Source organism: Saccoglossus kowalevskii, unplaced genomic scaffold (genome assembly GCF_978046115.1).
Source record: "Saccoglossus kowalevskii unplaced genomic scaffold, keSacKowa6.1 SCAFFOLD_24, whole genome shotgun sequence".
In the NCBI taxonomy this organism is placed as follows: Eukaryota; Metazoa; Hemichordata; class Enteropneusta; family Harrimaniidae; genus Saccoglossus; species Saccoglossus kowalevskii.
The window spans coordinates 1958832-1979445 of NW_028188618.1; the positions used below are offsets into that span (position 1 = coordinate 1958832).

Below are 20614 nucleotides of genomic sequence, written 5' to 3' on the forward strand. Positions count from 1 at the left end.
ACAAATCCGTCGAGATTTCACGTTTTCCCGTAAAAGGGATGCTGGCTGTTCCCTCTCTGGTACTACCAACTCTAACCATGTCCCCATTTGGTGACGCATGTCAACTATAAATGGGCATCAATACTCATTTCGCCCAATATTTCGCTTTTATAACATTTTATAACATATCACTTAATTTCCGACCGGAAACACGACCATGTTTTTATCCCTTTATTTTTCTCACTCGCTTATTAAAAACACTGACCGCTTGTTCAAACACTGAAGACTGGCACATGAGTTGTCGAAATGGTTGTTTTAGTGCTAACGTTTGAGGATTCAATGAGTATTAACTATTATTTAATTTCGAACGACACTTCCAAACCATCATACTTTGTTTCGTTCACGAACGTACAGCGGGACTGTGTTCCGTTTGAATCCTGGGCTGCTATATCGTTTCAACAACATGATTATCGAGACAATTACGTGATACAGGCAATGCTAATTCCTTAGGGCAGAGAGCAGATACACCAGGAACATATTGATGCCACGGCCATGTATTTAAAATGCGAGCATGCAGACGGGCGATATTTCTGGGTTCGCGCGCTCGAAAAAATAAGCGAAAATTATTCAACAAGCGGTTGCAAAAGCGATTAAAAATGATAATCGAAAAGCAGAAGCGAGCAGGAGGTTGGGTGAAATTAGTGCTGTACATTCAGGTCCTTTGTAAAAATACGATCGGCCAAGATCTATATCATTCTGAGGCACGCTAGAGACAGACAAAATGCAGTTTTAAATATTGACACCGTTCGTATTTTTTAAATGAGTCAAAAAATAAATAAATTGTATGCTGCTTAAGCGATGATGGATCGAAACAAACTCGTTTTAACGGCTACGTTCTGCTGAAGATATAAGACTTCACTTTCGGAGTTATTACCGAAGATAATTTACAACAGCAAAAAAACAACAACATTTGGTTATGTGAAATAGAGTAGCATTCATGTAGGTCCAATCAGTACTGTTGTATCGTCTATTTCGTCAACCGAACGTTACTACCCGTACCCGCTCGTCGATTATTATTGCAAATGTCATTTTTTCCAGAATCAATTGGGTATAAGTACGTTATTTTAGAATGAATTTCATTTGGTTTCACCAAAGACAATTGTCTTTGGTTTCACGTGATAGTTAATCTGATTTATCATATAGCATTACAAACAGGAAGTCCTCGGCATGGGTCAGAGTACTAGTATACCCCAGACCACTCGTTTTGATGAATGGTCTGGGTGTGGCTTTGTGGGTAAGAATAGAAAATGAATTTCGGTGAGGTTGTGATTATTTGGATTTTTGAGAACGGATTTTTACTATTGAAATGAAATTATCACGTCTAGGGGTGAATTGTTAATAGGTGAAGTGATGTTAAAAACATAAGTAGTTCATCTTCTTGCGTACACCGCAACAACAAAGGTTTATTTTCTAACGCAGATCTCCAGTCAAGAGGGTGGCGTTTGGACGTAACCCCGGAGTTAAACCATAGACAATATAGTAGTAAGAAGGACAAGCAACTCCAGCGATTCTATTGTAGCGGGGTAGGCTGGAAAAAAGTTAAACTGATTTAAACTAACCGTTAACATAAACTAAATATTTATTTCCATTTCTCGTTAAGGTAGAGATGCCTGACAGGTATTTTAATTAGTTAATTAGGCAACCAAGATGACCTCCCTTGTCCACAAAACCATATACAACCAAAACAAAGTCAGCTTGGACATTCAGTTGTGAGACATGACAAAATAAACGGTGCCAGTGATAGATTTCGCGAATGAAAGAACAAAATAAACGCAATCAAAGGCGCCGACCACGCGCGTTCGAAATATATAGAACTGACGAGAAATTTCGCCTGCATCTTTCACTCACGCAAACGCACACACATGCTATTTCCTTATATTGAATACGTTGGTAACCGAAGGGACAAGTTTAAATCATCTTTGTATTAACACAACTTGAAAGCAACAGTCTCACACTGAATATATGATTATAAATTATCAAACTAAACAATAAATGAAGCGGACTGCGTAATTTCGTTGATGAGAGTCGCCTACGGTATTCCATCGGTACTCTAAATGGCCGTTGCTGATCACGAGTTCCCGTGTGTAGATGATTTGCTCGATGTTTTTTTTTTTCGGATTTTGATGATGGTGGAAATGATAGTGAAGAAGATCCAAACGCAGTAGACACAGCAATTCATGTTAACAACTCTGTGTGTGTGATTCAGAGCCCGGGCATCAACATCGAAAATAGCGAAGATTTGCGTTTTCTTGATCGTCACGTAAAAAAACCCTTTGAAACGCTAACAAAAACCCGAAAATAGTGAAAATAAAATAATAAAGACAATCGTGCCTCATTTATTCACAAGTATTCGAGTTATTAATAATAAAAACAGGGTATAACGTAGGTAGACGTGCATTCAGGCTGAAAGACTGGACGTGTAGTCAAGATGGCGACAGACGTGAAAACGGAAAACGGAATGAAAGTCTATTAAAAAACTGCGAGGCAGACAACAACAAAAAACAAGTGTAGTCAGTGAAAATAACAAAATTTGACGATTCATGCATCATGAAAACAATAATATTCGTGTATTTTGTCGAATACGGGGTACAAACTTACACATGCATTCCGTTTGAAAGAGTGTGAATAAGTAGTCAAGATGACGACAGACATGAAAACGGACGGATTGAAAGTTAATTTCAAAATAAGTGCAAGACAGAGAACAACAAAAACCGAGCACAGTCGGTGGAAAATAACATAATAAGAAGATTCATGCATCAGGAAAACTAAAATATTCGAGTATTTTGTCGAAAACGGGGTACAACCTTAGACATGAATTCCGGTTGAAAGAGTGTGAGCTATTGTCAAGATGGTGACAGACGAGAGAACATACGGATTCAAAGTCTGTTTGAAAAAAAAATGCGTGGCAGAGAAAATAAAAAAACGAGCATAGTCGGTAAACAATAACATAATAAGATTCATGCCCCATGAAAACAAAAAATATTCAAATATTTTGTCGAAAATGGGGTACAGACTGAATATAACATGTACGGAAACATTACTGACGTCTGAAACTAACTTTTAATTTTATTCAATTAATTAGTGACATCGCATGGAAGTAAATATGACGTCATTGTTTACTTGCTCATCATAATATTCCAGCTCTGCCTAAGTTTGGCATTGGTGTTACTATACTACTATACTGTCTATGGTTAAACAGGGCCCAAATTGATAGGGAGTAAAACACGGAAGTGGAAGAGCTGTCCATGCATTGACCAATCACACAAGAGCTCACAAACACCAACGAAATATTTGTTGTTGTACTTAACAAAGGGGTTTGGCACTAAAAACAATGGAACGTTTAAAGGCTTAACGTTGGATTTAGATCGCGTTATAATCCAAATCCCCTACTAAGACTTGTAGCACCAATTTTCATATGTTATGCCATAACGTTTGAATTCAAAACTCGTTTAGATTTGTACCGGATTGTTTGAACGATTTAAGTTTTGCCCGCACCAAACTCAACTCGTCCGAAATTACGGTAACTCGCCCGATACCAACCCGAAATTGACAACACCGGTATTTTTTGCGTTGAAATCGACAACGCCGGTTGAAAACGAAATCGAGTTGGTTTAGGGCGAGTAGGTTTCAGGTGCGACTTGACCGGAACCTCGTTGGAACGGCTTCTGGTCAACTCGACCCCCATTTAAGTGTAGGTATTGTCCATAAGTCGATGTCGGTGACACACTGCGTTGTCGATTTCACCGACTTTTGTGCGCTATCCTCATGTGCGCTATGGTTAATGGCTAGCACGTTGTAAATTTCACTAACTTACGCTATACCTACGTGGGTGGCCCCAAAGTACACTACAGCGAGCGAACAAACAACATTGCGCCCGTCCTCGCAGCTTCACAGTCGTACACGTGATGATCGTGCAACGGAAGTTGGGCGGTGATCGACCATCTCCTATCGTTATACTATGCTACCTCATAGAAAAAATAATGTAATTTTCTTTATTTTAAGATATGTGACATTTTATATTACAAGAAATAGTTTCAAAACATGTTACCATGGTTACCCATGACAAGGATGTATATATATATCTCAACGCAAAGTTTTAAAATGGTTACAAATGGTACTACTTATCTTACAATGTACTTGTTCATTTCTAGAAGTATTTAAAAATAAATAATTTTATGAATATTATTTTTCTAAAAACAAAACAAAACCATATTTAAAAAATTCTATATACTATTGACTATCATACATTCAAACCTGTATCAATGACCACCTCTATATAAATATTGTTTATAATGACAACTTTTTAGCATCCCATGGCATAACATAGCATCGTGTGTATAAAGACCAACCTTTCAAGAATAATTTTGCTGATTTGTTTCAAGTCATACTTGTTTGATTACTTTGTGTGGTCACTATACACAGGTTTGACTATACCTTGTGTGGTCACTATACACGTTTGACTGTACCTTGTGTGGTAACTATACACAGGTTTGACTGTACCTTGTGTGGTCACTATACACAGGTTTGGCTGTACCTTGTGTGGTCACTTTACACAGGTTTTATTGTACCTTGTGTGGTCACTATACACGTTTGACTGTACCTTGTGTGGTCACTATACACTGGTTTTATTGTACCTTGTGTGGTCACTATGCACGGGTTTGACTACCTTGTGTGGTCACCATACACAGGTTTGACTGTACCTTGAGTGTTAACTATACACGGGTTTGACTGTACCTTGTGTGGTCGCTATACACAGGTTTGACTGTACCTTGTGTGGTCACTACACACTGGTTTGACTGTACCTTGTGTGGTCACTATACACTGGTTTGACTGTACCTTGTGTGGTCACTATACACTGGTTTGACTGTACCTTGTGTGATCACTATACACAGGTTTGACTGTACCTTGAGTGATCACTATACACAGGTTTGACTCTACCTTGTGTGGTCACTATACACTGGTTTGACTGTACCTTGTGTGGTCACTATACACTGGTTTGACTGTACCTTGTGTGGTCACTATACACAGGTTTGACTGTACCTTGTGTGGTCACTATACACTGGTTTGACTGTACCTTGTGTGGTCACTATACACTGGTTTTATTGTACCTTGTGTGATCACTATACACTGGTTTGACTGTACCTTGTGTGGTCACTATACACTGGTTTGACTGTACCTTGTGTGGTCACTATACACAGGTTTGACTGTACCTTGTGTGGTCACTATACACTGGTTTGACTGTACCTTGTGTGGTCACTATACACTGGTTTGACTGTACCTTGTGTGGTCACTATACACAGGTTTGACTGTACCTTGTGTGGTCACTATACACTGGTTTGACTGTACCTTGTGTGGTCACTATACACTGGTTTTATTGTACCTTGTGTGGTCACTATGCACGGGTTTGACTACCTTGTGTGGTCACCATACACAGGTTTGACTGTACCTTGAGTGATCACTATACACGGGTTTGACTGTACCTTGTGTGGTCACTATACACTGGTTTGACTGTACCTTGTGTGGTCACTATACACTGGTTTGACTGTACCTTGTGTGGTCACTATACACTGGTTTGACTGTACCTTGTGTGGTCACTATACACTGGTTTTATTGTACCTTGTGTGGTCACTATACACTGGTTTGACTGTACCTTGTGTGGTCACTATACACTGGTTTGACTGTACCTTGTGTGGTCACTATACACAGGTTTGACTGTACCTTGTGTGGTCACTATACACTGGTTTGACTGTACCTTGTGTGGTCACTATACACAGGTTTGACTGTACCTTGTGTGGTCACTATACACTGGTTTGATTGTACCTTGTGTGGTCACTATACACTGGTTTTATTGCAACTTGAGTGATCACTATACACAGGTTAGGCTGTTTTAACATGATTATTTGCATTTGTCGAAAACACACAAGTGGCATTCTGTCTTAATTTTCCAGATATGCGGTTATTAATACAGCATAGTATGTACAAAGGCAGTGCAGTAATCATATCCACTAATCGATATTCTGTACTACCTTAATTCCTGCATGTACATTCTCCAAACCTTTACTGATTTCTGCCATTGGTGGCGTGGTTGAGGGTCCAGAATCAGTCTCTGCCACAGACAGCTTACACCTCAAGGGATTACACATTTTTTCATATACGCTATATTACTCAGTTTTCTGTAAGGCTTGGGGTGACACCATCATAATCACAATTCAACTGCTGCCCTGTAAATTGGTTTTGGCTTTAATTCCAGAACTGGTCAAACTAATTAGTTTGCATGCATGTGTAGTGATATGAAGTATAGATTCCTTGTAGCACCACGAAGTCGGGCCAGAAATTAGGGGAGTGTGTGAAAAATGGAACTTCTTACGACAGGTTGTTGAGTAAATGCAGCGAGAGAGAACGAAGGCACTTCACAAAGTGAGCTCTAGAGATAATGCAAGTATATATAGAATGGTTCACTTACAGTCAATTGGTGGACCTCTATCAGATTTTGTTGATTTGGTGTTGATACCCATAACCTATTTTTAGCGGATATTTTTGAAAACTACCAGCGCAATCGCTTTTATACTTGGTATTTAGGTACTTTGGGTGGCCATTCAGTAGAGTGCACCAATCAGTGATCATAGATGACAGATCAAATCACTGGACGATTTTAATATAAGAAATCATTTTCGCTCTCATGCAATTTACTCGACTCTGACCAAAACTGTACGCTTGTAAAACCATTTTCTGATAATCGTAAATAAAAACATGGCATTACTTTGGATCGGATAAAAGCTGCAATTGCCATCTTTTATTGAGATCAAAAGATTTTTAATAATTAAACGATTTTGAAGTTCAGAGTGAATTGTTTTTGTCTTAACGAATCTGATAACAATTTTCAGTCACGTACAAAGAACAGTTTAGTTTAAAAGTAACCATAATTTTAAACTGAACTAATGGACATGTATAAGTTGCATTATTATACATCGCACATTTACCACTCAATAAAATGCTGTACGGAGTATTCTTCAATCTGTTATCTCTTATTAAATTATTTCTACAAGCAGGGAATAGATGAATAATAACAAGCTTATCACAAAAATACTGGATAGTATGCACTCGAGAAGTACGTGATGTATCGGGTGATATGACTCGCGTTGTGCATACTTTGCAGTATTTTTGTAATAATCTCTAATATTTCGATAGATGCAGTGGATTCTGGGAGCACCTGTCTTCTGCATGGTTGCATAATTGTGCTAAACAATTTACAGCAAACTATACATACATGTAGGCCTATTTTCACATTGCATAACATTTGGTCTATTTCTACATGGACACCCACATATTTACTAATCATTTATAATGTGGCATATCCATGTATTTTAACTTGCTTTCTTGCAAAAGATAACCACAGTATATGGCATGAAAATAACTTTCACTTACCACAAATGTTACGCTTCCTGTAATAGTATCACAAATAAATAATCACACATTTTAATTTGTTTCTTTAATGTATTACAAATATCAGTTTTTACAATATAATGTTTTATCCAAGACATTTATGGTAAGCACGGTGTCCTACCACCATATCATCTCCTACGCTATGTACAAGTCCTTATAAATACAATAAATGTGTGGATGACATCAAATGTACATAACATGTGTATTCAAATCACACCATTTCACACACTTCAATGCATACACACCACCATTAAATTTATTCAATACCCCTCCCCCGCTCATTTAATTAAACCACCCACTGTGGAAACAGAATACAAACAATCTAAAACAATATACAAATATTAAAAAATTATTACAAATAATCAATACTTAAAAATATTAAAAAAAAATTATTACAAATAATCAATACTTGAAAATATTAAAAACAAATTATTACAAATAATCAATACTTAAAAATAAAATAAAATAAAACTGTAATTTGAAATATTAAAAATACAAATATTAAAAATTAAAAAAATAAAAAGATCAAACAAACTAAAAATATCCTCAAATATTAAAAACAAACTGAGCTAATTAAGAATGAAAAGATCAATATGTACTGAACACTGACCCACAAAAAACTAATCAAAACACCCACTGTACCCCCCCATAAACATGTTTATTCACCCCAAGGAAACCCCCTAACTATTCTATTCTACCCCACACACATTCATATTACAATTTAACCCCCTCACACACACCCACACACATTCATATTACAATTTAACCCCCTCATACACATTCATATTACAATTTAACCCCCACATACACCCACACACATATTACAATTTAACCCCCTCACACACATTCATATTGCAATTTAAATCCCCACACACACACACAAATTCATATTGCAATTTAAATCCCCACACACACACACCCACACACACACATTCATATTGTAATTTAAATCCCCACACACACGCTTGCATATTACAATTTAACCCCCCACATACACCCACACACATTCATATTACAATTTAACCCCCTCACACACATTCATATTGCAATTTAAATCCCCACACACACACCCACACACATTCATATTGCAATTTAAATCCCCACACACACGCTTGCATATTGGGAATTTAACCCCAAACACATGCTTGTATTTCCAAACACATTTAATTATTATTTACATTACATTACATTATTTACAAAATGTTTTCAACGAAAATATATTAATTAAATAATAAATTGTTGCACAAAAGTACATGGTTTGTGAAAAAAATGGTTCGGTGACAGATCACAAACAATGAATGTCATTGTTGACTTTATGCGCAAATTTGCACCCCTTGTGCAAGTGATAATGGTACATCTAGTATGTCGATATCCTAACAGGGAATAAACGAGTTAAAAATATATCTGTGATTCAAACATTCTCATTTAATGCATAGCAACCAATATACAACATTAGAAAGTTTAGATATATGTGAATATATACATATACAATGTTTGTCTAAAAGATATACCTGCATGATAGCAAATTTGACCATTGTACTTTTGTTACTATCCCTACTACTGAAAACACTGTTTTACACTTTCTTGCTGTATTTTGTCTCATTAGAAAATACTAGCAATGTATTGTAAAAATATGTATAACTCACAATCCAGAGTCCATCAAAATGTACTTTTTTATACCATTCTGAAATCATCTGGTACCACCATTCACTAGTTCTAGGATTTATAAAGTCTGGAAACACGGTAACATTGGTCCAAACCTTAAAACAAAAATAATTAAAATGTGCGTCATGTCAACATATTCTCACAAATACAATTCTACACAAATACAAAGCATAATGTAAATAAATTTCCTCGCATAGAATACATACCTTCCCTTCTATGTATTTTCCATCCAGTTTAATAAAGATGTCCATTTTTTTACCAAGATCGAATGGTTCATATATATTTTTAATAGCATTATTCATAATAGAATTCAAAATGTTCTTAACAATAATAATTTCTTACAAGATTCTCAATTTGGATTTAGAAAGAATAGGAGGACAACAGACAACATCTTCATTCAATTATCAATAAACAACAGACAACATCTTCATTCAATTATCAATAAATATACAAATAGCATTGGCAAGAAATATCTTTATGCCTGCTTTGTTGACTTACGCAAAGCTTTTGATAGTGTTTGGCGTGAAGGGCTATTATTTAAATTAGGGAAAGCAGGAGTGACAGGAAAATGTATAAATTTGATTCAATCAATGTATTCAAATACTAGCTATGCTATTAAGACTGGTCAGGGGTGCACCAAACCATTTGTATCATCTAGTGGTGTTAAACAAGGATGCAACTTAAGCCCATTACTATTTAACATATACATCAATGACCTATCTGACAGTCTTAAAAAATCTGAGTCTGTCAGTCTTAATGGCACCAATATTAATTGCCTACTTTTTGCAGATGACATTGTCATTTTTTCAAACACAAGTACAGGACTACAAGATAATCTTAATTTGTTTAAAAGCTACTGTATCAAATGGAGACTTGGAGTTAATATTAACAAAACTAAAATTATTATTTTTAATAACAGGGGAAGAAAGATAGATGGCAAATTTTACTTAGGAGACCAACAGGTAAAAGTTGTCCCAACATATACCTACTTAGGTATCACTTTTCAAAGTAGTGGTAATTTTACAATTGCTATCAATAATCTAGTCAAAAAAGCAATGCGTGCAATAGGTGCATTAAAACAAACACTTAGCCTACACAATTATATAGTTTCGCCAAAAAATGCTATTCAGTTATATCGCAGTACAATCCTACCCATTTTATTATATGGATCTGAGATATGGGGGGCTTTTACTTTCAAACTTGTTAAAACAAAAAATAACGAAATAACTGAAGACAATTTTATACAAAGTCTGTTTAATGACAAAACATACTTTGAACAACTCCACATTAAACTTTGCAAACAGATTTTAGGTGTTAATAATAAAGCCAGCAATGCAGCATCTAGAGCTGAACTTGGTAGCTATCCTCTCATTATTGACATTAGTTCACAAACATTGAAAAATTATGAAAAGCTAAAATCAATTAAACATAATCATCTTCTGGACTGTGCTTTTAATACTGACAATAAAATGAACGGTAATTCATGAACAGCATTTGTTAAAAGATTATTCACATTAACTAAAATTAGCGATGAATCTAACATTATAGAATTCAAAACCAAATTCAAACAAGTTTACTATAATAAAGTCTGGTTGCCAACGGTATTTAAACCAGAAAAGAATAAGCTACGTACTTTTAACAAGTTTAAACAAAATTTTGAATTTGAACCATATTTAGAACAAATCAAAAATGTGCAACACAGGGTCAGCTTCACTAAGTTTCGCATTTCTTCTCACGCGTTGCCAATTGAAAAACTTAGATATAATAAAACACCTCCAGAGCAAAGGTTTTGTTTTCTATGTAATGAACAGGCTATTGGGGATGAATTCCATGTTTTACTCAATTGTAAAAATAGTCAGATTGTACAAGCTCGTACTAAATTTGAAGCTGAATTAGCAATTTATGATGACAACATTTGCAAGTTATCAACTCTTGAGAAATTCAAGTGCTTGCTAGGCACTAAAGATAGCTTCATTGTCAATTGCTTGGGAAAATTTATTGATTTTATATCTAAGCTTTAGTTTAGTCTATTGTTTTGTTTGTGTTTTTCTTGACCATTGATTTATTGTATGTTTTTTTCATTCATGCTAAATTTTGTGTCAAATAAAATATCTATCTATCTATCTATGTACCAGGGGCACTGTCAGCGGCAATACCAGGATCCTTTCAATCAAAACAAACAAAACAATAAGCTCTGAACTTTAGTATTACCAATGTCAAGATCAAAAGCTCTTGAATTGTGTAGGAAGTGTTATTTGGAATTCCTATTCCAGAGACTGAGCGAATTGAGGGTACACTTCTTAGTTTGTATGCTAGTGGCTTGGTGAATAATATGTAGAAATTTTTGGTTTGAGTCAAACATGTTTTAGTTAAGTCTAAATTATGTAACCAGCTTCCAAAAGTTGATTTGAATATATGTCCAATCAAAATTACAATGACATAATAATCTACTGGAATCCCAAATTATTTTGATAAATCAAAACTATTCGTATGGCCATTTAGTGTAGAGCCTGATCAGTATATGAATTACATTTCCTATGACATTTTACACTTATACACATGCATGGGTTAAAAAATACTGAATCCCTAACTTACCATGATATGTATATAGTGTTGGCCATTGTTATGAAGTTCATCAATGAATTTTGGTAAATCCCCAAATACTTTCTTATTTAAAGTGCAATCTTTGTAGGCTACAGCGTAGTCAATGTCATTCCACTGTACATCCTAGTTCAGAGAAGTAAATTTAAATATTCATGAGAATTATCTTTAAACATAAACAATTGATAAACATTTTTAAGTTTGATGAGAAGTACAAAAATTATTAGAAAAATTATGACACAAGCCATCTACTGATAAAAAGTCTAACATAACAATACCTGTGGTATTTTGGCATTTCTCATTCTGTCAGTGACTTTTCTTGTACCATCAACAGTTTCATATCCCCATCTACACAGGTGGAATCCCAAACCCCAATACGGTGGCATAAATGTTCTTCCAATCACTTCAGTGTATTGCTGTATCACTTGGTCAAGGCTGGGTCCAAAGAAGACATAACAATCTAAAACACCACCAACAGTCCTCCATGTGATGGATGGAGACGTCTGAAAAATTGACTCTGAAAACAGTAAACAAAGGAATAATTTGATATAGCTAGGGTAACACTAGATCTCGTTAGTTAATAAGGTTAATACATAAATAAATGAATGAGCCATAAGGAGGGTGGAAACCAATTTATGTAGCATTTTTAATTAGAACTTGCTGACTATGCAGTCAACGAAGCAAAACAAATTTTTACGATAAACATTTTGGTTGAACACAATGATACATCATGAAAATAAACTAATGTTTGAGAATCATGCGCTTGATACAAGTTGCAATTGGGTCAAATATGTGTTGTTTATTTGAAACAAAATTTTAATGCGTAAGGTTCATATCCATTGCTTTGTAACCACAGTCCTTTCAATTAGTGTGACTTCAAAGTAATTTTTATGTTTTTCCAGATTATGAAGGATTACCCTTATAAAAATATAAGGGTTCCTGCATAGTGTACCTGCTCAGCACCAGATAGCTATCGGGAACCTTCCAGATAGGTGTCTTTTTCGCATGCAAATTAGCTATGCGGGAAAGTATCAGGAAGGTTCCCGCTTTATGCGGCAAGGTTCCTGCTTTATGCAGCAAACCATTTTAAAAATGGACTATGCGAGAAAGAATCAGGAAGGTTTCAGCTTTATGCAGCAAATTATTTTGAATAGGGACTATGCGAGAAAGTATCGGGAAGGTTTCAGCTTTATGCAGCAAACCATTTTGATGAAAGGACTATGCGAGAAAGCATCGGGAAGGTTTCAGCTTTATGCAGCAATGAGATTTTATAAAAGGACTATGCAGAAAGTACTGGGAACTTTCTTGTACATTCTGACATCGTCAAAATGCATCCAGCTGTATACTGGGGTTTGGTGATCAACAAATTAACTGCAAGATAAATATATTGCCCAAAAAATATTTTATTGAAAAAGACCAGTCAGTTACTAAATAAAAAAAAAGGCACTAATTGGTCTCCTGTGTGTTGTTTCCTCTCATGCTGTTGAGGTGAGCTCTTTTCATGGAGCAACACTTCTGGTTCACCAATGTAGTTATGTCCCTATCTGCCATTTTTAGATGACTACAGGCATACTCTACAAATAAAGAGAGAAAACCTAATGGTAAAATTTGAATATGCAAGAATCAATTGTTTTGTAACATGTATCATATGCCTGATATTGCATGTGAAAAGGTTTCAAAAATCATTATAATGCCAATTTATTATAGCCAATCTATCTAGATACTTACTAATCAATGCATCTATGGTTATATTTTCCGCCAGTTTAGTTCTGTTCATACCACTCAACTGCTCTGGTAGAAAAAACCCATCTATCATTTTTTTCATAAAAAGTGATGGAGAATCGTTTCTGCATTTAGATGTGACTGTTGATAACCATAAGCTTTGTACACATAAATTGGTACTCCCCAGCCTCTCAAACCCTAATGGTGGATCGGTCCCTAGGGCTACAAATTCCTGAAAGAATCATATAATACAAATTAAAAGTGTTAGTTGTTTTTGTATATTCTAGCTAACAAACCAATCCTTCAAAATTTATTTCAGAATAATTTGTGCGTAGCACAATGTATACGACAGTATAAAATATGGTATGTGTTTTGCACTGGTTGTCATTTAAGATGGTTATACATGTAGTCACTCTATTGTTTAGACACTCAAGATGTCTAACAATTAGGAATACATATGGTGTGTATTATGTATGCCATTCAAATTCTGTGTCACTATCACACCAGATACAAGACTTTAGGCGATATAGCTTCTGAAGGATAAACACACAGAAAACAACCAAAATCTATTAGTAACCATCTTCATCCAAGACTAAAAATGTTATATGCTTACATGTGGTGCTGCAGGAATCTGTACACCACGCACTGGTACATAGTGTTTAGGAGTGTGAGAGATGCTTGTAGATGAATATAAAGCTGAAAGAAAAAGAATATGGTATTGAACATATTTTTTTTTATATATTACAATTGCACACATATGAACAATATTTCAATACCTTTACAACAGGGAGCAATAAAGCCATCAGGGAGATTCAGATCATTAAACTTAGGAGACATGTGCTAAAAACCATGAAATCATTACAAGCACATAAAGAAGCACTTATTTACCTTTTGAAGCCTTCAATTCTTGGTATTTAATTTTTATATGATGATAGTCCATCTCTGTTTTCTGAAGCTTTTCTTGCATGCTTTTCAGTTGTTTGTCTTTTAAAAGGCATTCAGCACACACATCAGAATTTCCAAGTAGAGTTAGGAAAGATGGGCTGGTATTGGTGTGTTCATTGAGAGAACTGAATTGATGGTCAGGAGCGTAATTGTAACATTGGTCAGGATAGGAAATGTAATGTTGGCCAGAAAGTGGTCTGCTGTACTCCTCAAGGGGTGGTGATTTGTCATGTTGGTTGACAGATCTGTCATTGGTTGCAATCAGTTGGTTAGTAGGGCATCTGTGATGTTGGTTGGAAAAGGATCCATCATGCTGATTGTGAGGGTAGTTGTTGTATTGGCTGGGAGGGGGACTGTCATTTAGGTGGGTGGGTGATCTACTGTAATGTTGGTTGGAAGGGTAGCTGTTGTGTTGATTGGGAGGGGGGCTGTCCTGTTGGTAGGTGGGGGATCTACTGTCACATGGGTTTGGAGGGGGTCTATCATGTTGGCGGGTGGGGGATCTACTGTCATGTTGGTTGGAAGAGTACCTGTTGTGTTGGCTGAGGAGAAACCTGCTATGTTGGTTGGAAAGGGAACTGTCTTGTTGGTCTGGATGGGCTTTGTCATACTGGTTGAGAGGGGTCCTGTCACTATGTTTGGGAGGGGACCTGTCATCTTGGTTAGGTGGGGATCTTCTGTTTTGGTCTGATGTTCGTACATCGATAAGATCACCAAGTATCACCTTTGCCTGGTCTTGTGATGCCTGTTTTTTGGCTTGAGTTGCTCTTTTTTTCTTTTCTTTAGCTTCTTTCGACTCTGGTGACGAAAAAGGTTTTATCATTACAAACATAGTATTATTCTGTGGTACTGAACTGAGCAAATTAAGCTAAACAAAACAGCATTTTCAATAAACAACATGCACTGTATAAAATGTACCACAAGAAAATCCATAAAACTGTAGTGTACAACTATAGTGTTGTTTTCTTAATTAAGGTAGAGATATATCAAAACTGAAAAAAAAAAACATCAATAATAAATTTAACATTTAATCAGCTGTCGTACCCAGTATATCTGTATGTTGTTACCATACCCAGGATACTCAAGTTTTGAAAATCTTTTTTAGGGAGTGGGCACCTAGCAGAACACCCTCCCACATCTAAAAATTATCTTAATTACAATGTTGGTTCACCATGTGCTCGTTTAGGGAAATATTAAGTCTTTGAGAGAGGAATAATGATCGTAAAGTACAATATTATTATTCCAAAAATGCAATCTTACCTTTTGTTTCTTTTTCTTTAGATGTTTTAGTGCTAACTTTATTTTTGCTAGTTGTCTTAATGTTTTTTCTCTTTTTCCTTGGAGACTCTGAAGGTGCAAGACAAATCAAAAGAAAATCAATTTAATATGTTTTACCATAAAAGCCATAAGCCTTGTCTTGGAATTAAAGTGATATCCAACTAGATAATATACTAACATTGTAGGAAATTGTTAATATGTATACATTTCTTTTCAGAAGTTCCATTGATTTAAAAGTCGGTAAGTTCTCAAAAGCGTGATTGACAACCAGATCAACACAGTGATTGGACAATGCAACAAAGCTTTCAAAAGGATTTAAGTTTAAATAATTTTGCAACAACTTTTAAAGCTACATTGATGTTTGTACATTTGACTTGACTAGGCGCTTCAAAAATGGCTATTGCTGTAGCAGCTGGCAATTAATTTACCTGAAAAAAAATGAGAATTTCGCACTAGTCCATAACGGGCAAGTAATGTCAGACTTACTTGTGAAAATGTATAAAAACTGATCATTACCTGCAGTTTCCTCTTCAGAAGATCTGTCTTCTTCATCCACAAAATCAGCACGCTGTTTATTTTTGCGTTGTCTTTTACCAGAGTTTGGTGTTTCATGACTGATTCTAACAATTCTAATTGATGACAATTTTTTTGCCAACTTCACCAGTTCTGATTCACTAGCACCTAATGTTAATGAATATAATTTATATGATTTACTGAAGTGTCTGCTTGCAACAAATATATCAACACAAGCCTCAAAGTTACAAAAGCTGCAGGTACTCAAATAAACACCCAAGTATGTGACAAATAAATCAAATCTAGCATACGGCACTATATATTTTGTATACCAACTTTTTCACTTAGTATAAATGGTAATATGAGCTGATTTAACGATTCATGCCTGTTAAAACAACCAGTGCTGATACATTGTGTAATAATAGTTTGAATCACGTTGGTTCTGAACCATGATGAATCCAAGCGGAGAGAAGATATGAAGTTAAAATCAAGCCTTAATTATTATAGATAATTCAAAACTAGCTTGAAAAGTTAAAAATATCTTCAGTCAATAAATAACTTTAAAGGAGCACAGCTAAAATTCAGAGCAAGATCATGTACTCTTGGGTTGGCATATGAAAAAAGAAAATGGGAAAATAATAGTGAAGATGACATAATTTTTCCATGTTATGAAAAAAGTCGAAGAAACCCTTGAACATTTTATTTTGCAATGTCCAAGTTTTAAAATAAAAAGGGACAACTTAATGTGTGAAATAAAAGAAATGTTATTGAAGATGAAAAAACAAATTTATCTGATAAATTATATGATATTTTGCTTGATCTATAACAGCATTTCCTGTACATAATAAATAAATAAATAAATAAATAAATAAATAAATAAATAAATCACTGAACATTAATGACAAAGCAAACAGGATTTACTAAATGTTCTTGTGTACTAAAATTCTCATTGACATCAGTTGTAGTATTAGATTTTCAGTTAAACTGAAATGAATTAAATAAACAACAGAAAAATACATATATAACTTTACACATAGACAATGTTTTTGTTTTTTTACACAACCATGTCTAAGTTGTCTCATTTTAACTATGATGAGATAATTGAGTTGTAGAATTACACAGTTGGGGACATTATTTAGTAAGAATTTGTGGCATTGTTGCATTAAATAATACTCAGAGTATACATAAATAAACCATTACGTAATAAGCCATTACGTTCTATTACATGACGCTTTCGGAAAATTAAACAAATGACAATTTTAGTTCAGTCAATAATAAAATTTCGAAATTAGTTTAGACGTCATTGATTTACCCAGCACTTTTACAATGAAGAAACAGAAATGGTAACAAAAAAACGCACATTTTAATATTCCAATGTTATTTACGATGTAAAAATTATTAGTCTGAGGGAGAACAGTCGAAGGCAAACTCTTTATCACCTCGTTGTCGAATGTGTTCGATCGTACGCAAACTCTCGATTTGACCCAGGAGATTTGACCTACAACAACGTCTGTTGACCTAATAGGTCAAGTCTGTTATTAACCAATCAGAATGATGGGTTGTACCGACGAAATTCTCCGGGAATTCCCGAAGGCATTTCGGTAAGGCAATGAAGAAGCCTCGAAGAAGCGATGTCGAAGTACGATCTGTTGAAATTGATTTTGACGAAAAATGGCATGATGTAGAAACAAATTGTAATTAAAAAATATTGCAAGGTAAACTGGAATTTTAACAGGTCATCGTCGATGGGTATATGTAGTTTTCGCATTGGCAGCAGTCGATATTTACGCTGTATTATATAAATTTGGGTACTGGTATTCGGAAAAGTCAGACGATGTCTAGGCAGTCATAATTTAGAAGGGTTGGGCGCTAAGACGAACTTTATCCCAAAATAAAATTTCCCGAAAGTAGGCTGGGCGCTTAGTTGAGCATAGGTGCTAAGTCGGACTAGTACGGTAAAACAGATTACCAAACATATAATCTACAAATAATTATATTGCTATCTAAAAATAAACGAGAAATAATACAGATTGCATAAAACTATTACTATCCACTAATTCAAAACAAAAACAAACGATGTAGATATTATTCAGGCTTTTATCGTTGTACAAAAACTGTAATAACTAAAATCAGAATATAAAAAATCACCTTACCATGCGTTACAAAAACCGCATCGTACTTCTCTTTTCCGTACATTGCCTGGAAGGCATCGCCAAACAGAAGGTCCTCTAAACTGTCTTCATGGTGCAAACAATCCTTCCTGGGTATCACACCAAACTGCTTATCTATCGTCCAAAAAATACATGCAAAGTCTGTTCCCGGACTCTTTATCAATTTCAGCGATTTCTTTACATCTGGGTGATCAGATTCTAGGTTAAAACCCATTATCACAAAATGTACATGTACACCGACCTATAAATCGTGAAGGAATTCGGAATTGCCGCAAAATGCCGAAAATTCTGACGTCAATGCCTCGTTTTCAGTTTGCTACAAGGTTTAACAGCGCGTGTTTACGCCAATGCGTACGTGCCGACAGGTGCCAATGACGTCAGGTTCCGCGTAAATACGCAGGGTTAGAACATCAAAACTTGGCTCCTACAGGGTGAGTACAAACGTCTGCATTTTTTTCCTATAGCATTAAGGCCATGCTGATTTGGTTTTTAACTTATTGTGAGATTATATGCAACATTTTCGTGAATGTATACAAGAATAACGCACCAATATTTTTGCTGATTTTATCACTAAACTTGGTGCTAAAAAGCTGTACCAAGCAGACGGCTATATATACAGTTCCCGCTTTACAATCCAGTAACTGTACTTGGATGTTACGATTGACAGTTTACGTAACCGTAAAATCTACACATAGTATTGTTATTATTTAACCTATTTTAGCAACAAATATTTCAGATTTGTTTCCAGCTCAAATACATTTGACTGTTCAATATAAATATTACTTTTTTATTTTCAGACTGTTGGTACATCAAAATAGAAAATCTAAATCAAAGAGCGCGTACGTCACCGTTTGTGTAGATCTGTGAGACATTTTAGGTGCTTCTGGCCGTGCTAACAAGCAAGTTTTATTTTTTTCGAAAGAAAAAAAATCTCGCTTCAGACCAGCCCAGTCAAGGTCTTAGTTAGAAACTGTTATTACGTGAACTATTGTTGCGCTATTTTGTTCTGATGTTCGAACCATTATATGGGCTCAAGCATTTTACATTGAACCTACATTCTCTTCTCCATTTGCCAATGTGTGTTCGAGATCTGGGTCCTCTCTGGGCATATTCATGTTTTCCATTTGAAAACCTCAATGGCAACCTTTTGAAGTTATTCCATGGAACTCAGCATGTTGATTTGCAGATTGTTGGGTCTGTCAATATACTGCAAACAATTCCACAAATGATTGAATCTGTTTCAGGTACAAAGGAGCAATCCTTTCTTCAAGGAATGTGCAAAAATGTATCTTTTGTGAAGCCATGTGGTAATGTTCAGAATGATGAGTTTGTTCGTCCACTGGGTCGCGGCTATTCAAAGGACTTGCCTAATGAACTCATGTGTAAGGTTATAGACTGTCTTGGCTGGAGGCCAAAGAAATTGGTGTACCATAGTCGTATATTCCTTCATGGTCAGGTAATTCATTCACGAGATTACACACGAGTGAAAGCTAGAAACTCTTACTGTGTTAAGTATTTTGACAGCCAAAACAATATTGTTCGATTTGGATTAGTTGACTTTTTTGCTATCCCTCACTGTTGGTGTAAGAATGAACAAAACTGTGTTTGCACCGTCAAATCAATTTTGGCATGCATATGTCGTCTTGAGTCAGAGCAACGATCAAAAATCCTTGCATTTGCTGGGTTGGAAAATTTCCTCAACATTACACTGAGCCACATACACCCGTGCAAGTCTGAGAGTAGGAACATAGATCTGATTCAAATTAATAATATTTTAGGTCTGTGTGTAAATGTTTCAGTCAACAATGTTAGTTATGTATGTGAATTTGGAAATATGGTGGAGTGTGATTAGATTCACAGATAATTTGTTCAAAATTGGAATTATATCTTGCATATCACTTGTGCAATCATTTTCAAAAATGTATTTAGTAACTATACATATACATATACTGTCTACAGTTCTCGGGCCTGATAAAGAATCACTTTTCAAATGCTGTAGGTGTTTTTAATGAAATGCCGAGAGACTGTTATAGCATGTAACGCCCTCATGCAACATTACCTGGAAATTGCCCGGTGACGTTCCTGTTGAGACTTGTCACTCAAACTACTTCCTTGGTGACTCGTTTCTCTCATGATTGGTTGATCGGTGTATGGCATAGTTTGAGTGACAAATCTCCGCAGGAATGTCATGCCATGAGGGCGTTTCATGCTATAAAAGTCTCTCGGGCCTTACGGCT

At 35.5% G+C, this 20614-nt stretch overlaps 2 protein-coding genes across 2 annotated transcripts; both read right to left on the minus strand.

Moving 5' to 3' along the window:
* Nucleotides 1-8392: 8392 nt before the first annotated feature.
* On the minus strand, nucleotides 8393-12693 carry LOC146726309 (lysosomal alpha-glucosidase-like). The gene is made up of 5 exons (XM_085496258.1): nucleotides 12666-12693; nucleotides 12027-12265; nucleotides 11743-11874; nucleotides 9129-9242; nucleotides 8393-8855 (listed from the first exon to the last, which is right to left on the minus strand). Exons 1-5 carry the CDS (start codon nucleotides 12691-12693, stop codon nucleotides 8796-8798), a joined length of 573 nt encoding a protein of 190 aa, XP_085352384.1. The 3' UTR covers nucleotides 8393-8795.
* A 438-nt stretch (nucleotides 12694-13131) lies between these two features.
* LOC144361155 (uncharacterized) lies at nucleotides 13132-18613 on the minus strand. The gene is made up of 7 exons (XM_085496259.1): nucleotides 18360-18613; nucleotides 16210-16374; nucleotides 15676-15762; nucleotides 14359-15213; nucleotides 14084-14166; nucleotides 13477-13702; nucleotides 13132-13322 (listed from the first exon to the last, which is right to left on the minus strand). The coding sequence occupies exons 1-7, from the start codon at nucleotides 18589-18591 to the stop codon at nucleotides 13195-13197; spliced, it is 1776 nt and encodes a 591-aa protein (XP_085352385.1). The 5' UTR covers nucleotides 18592-18613; the 3' UTR covers nucleotides 13132-13194.
* Nucleotides 18614-20614: the final 2001 nt, after the last annotated feature.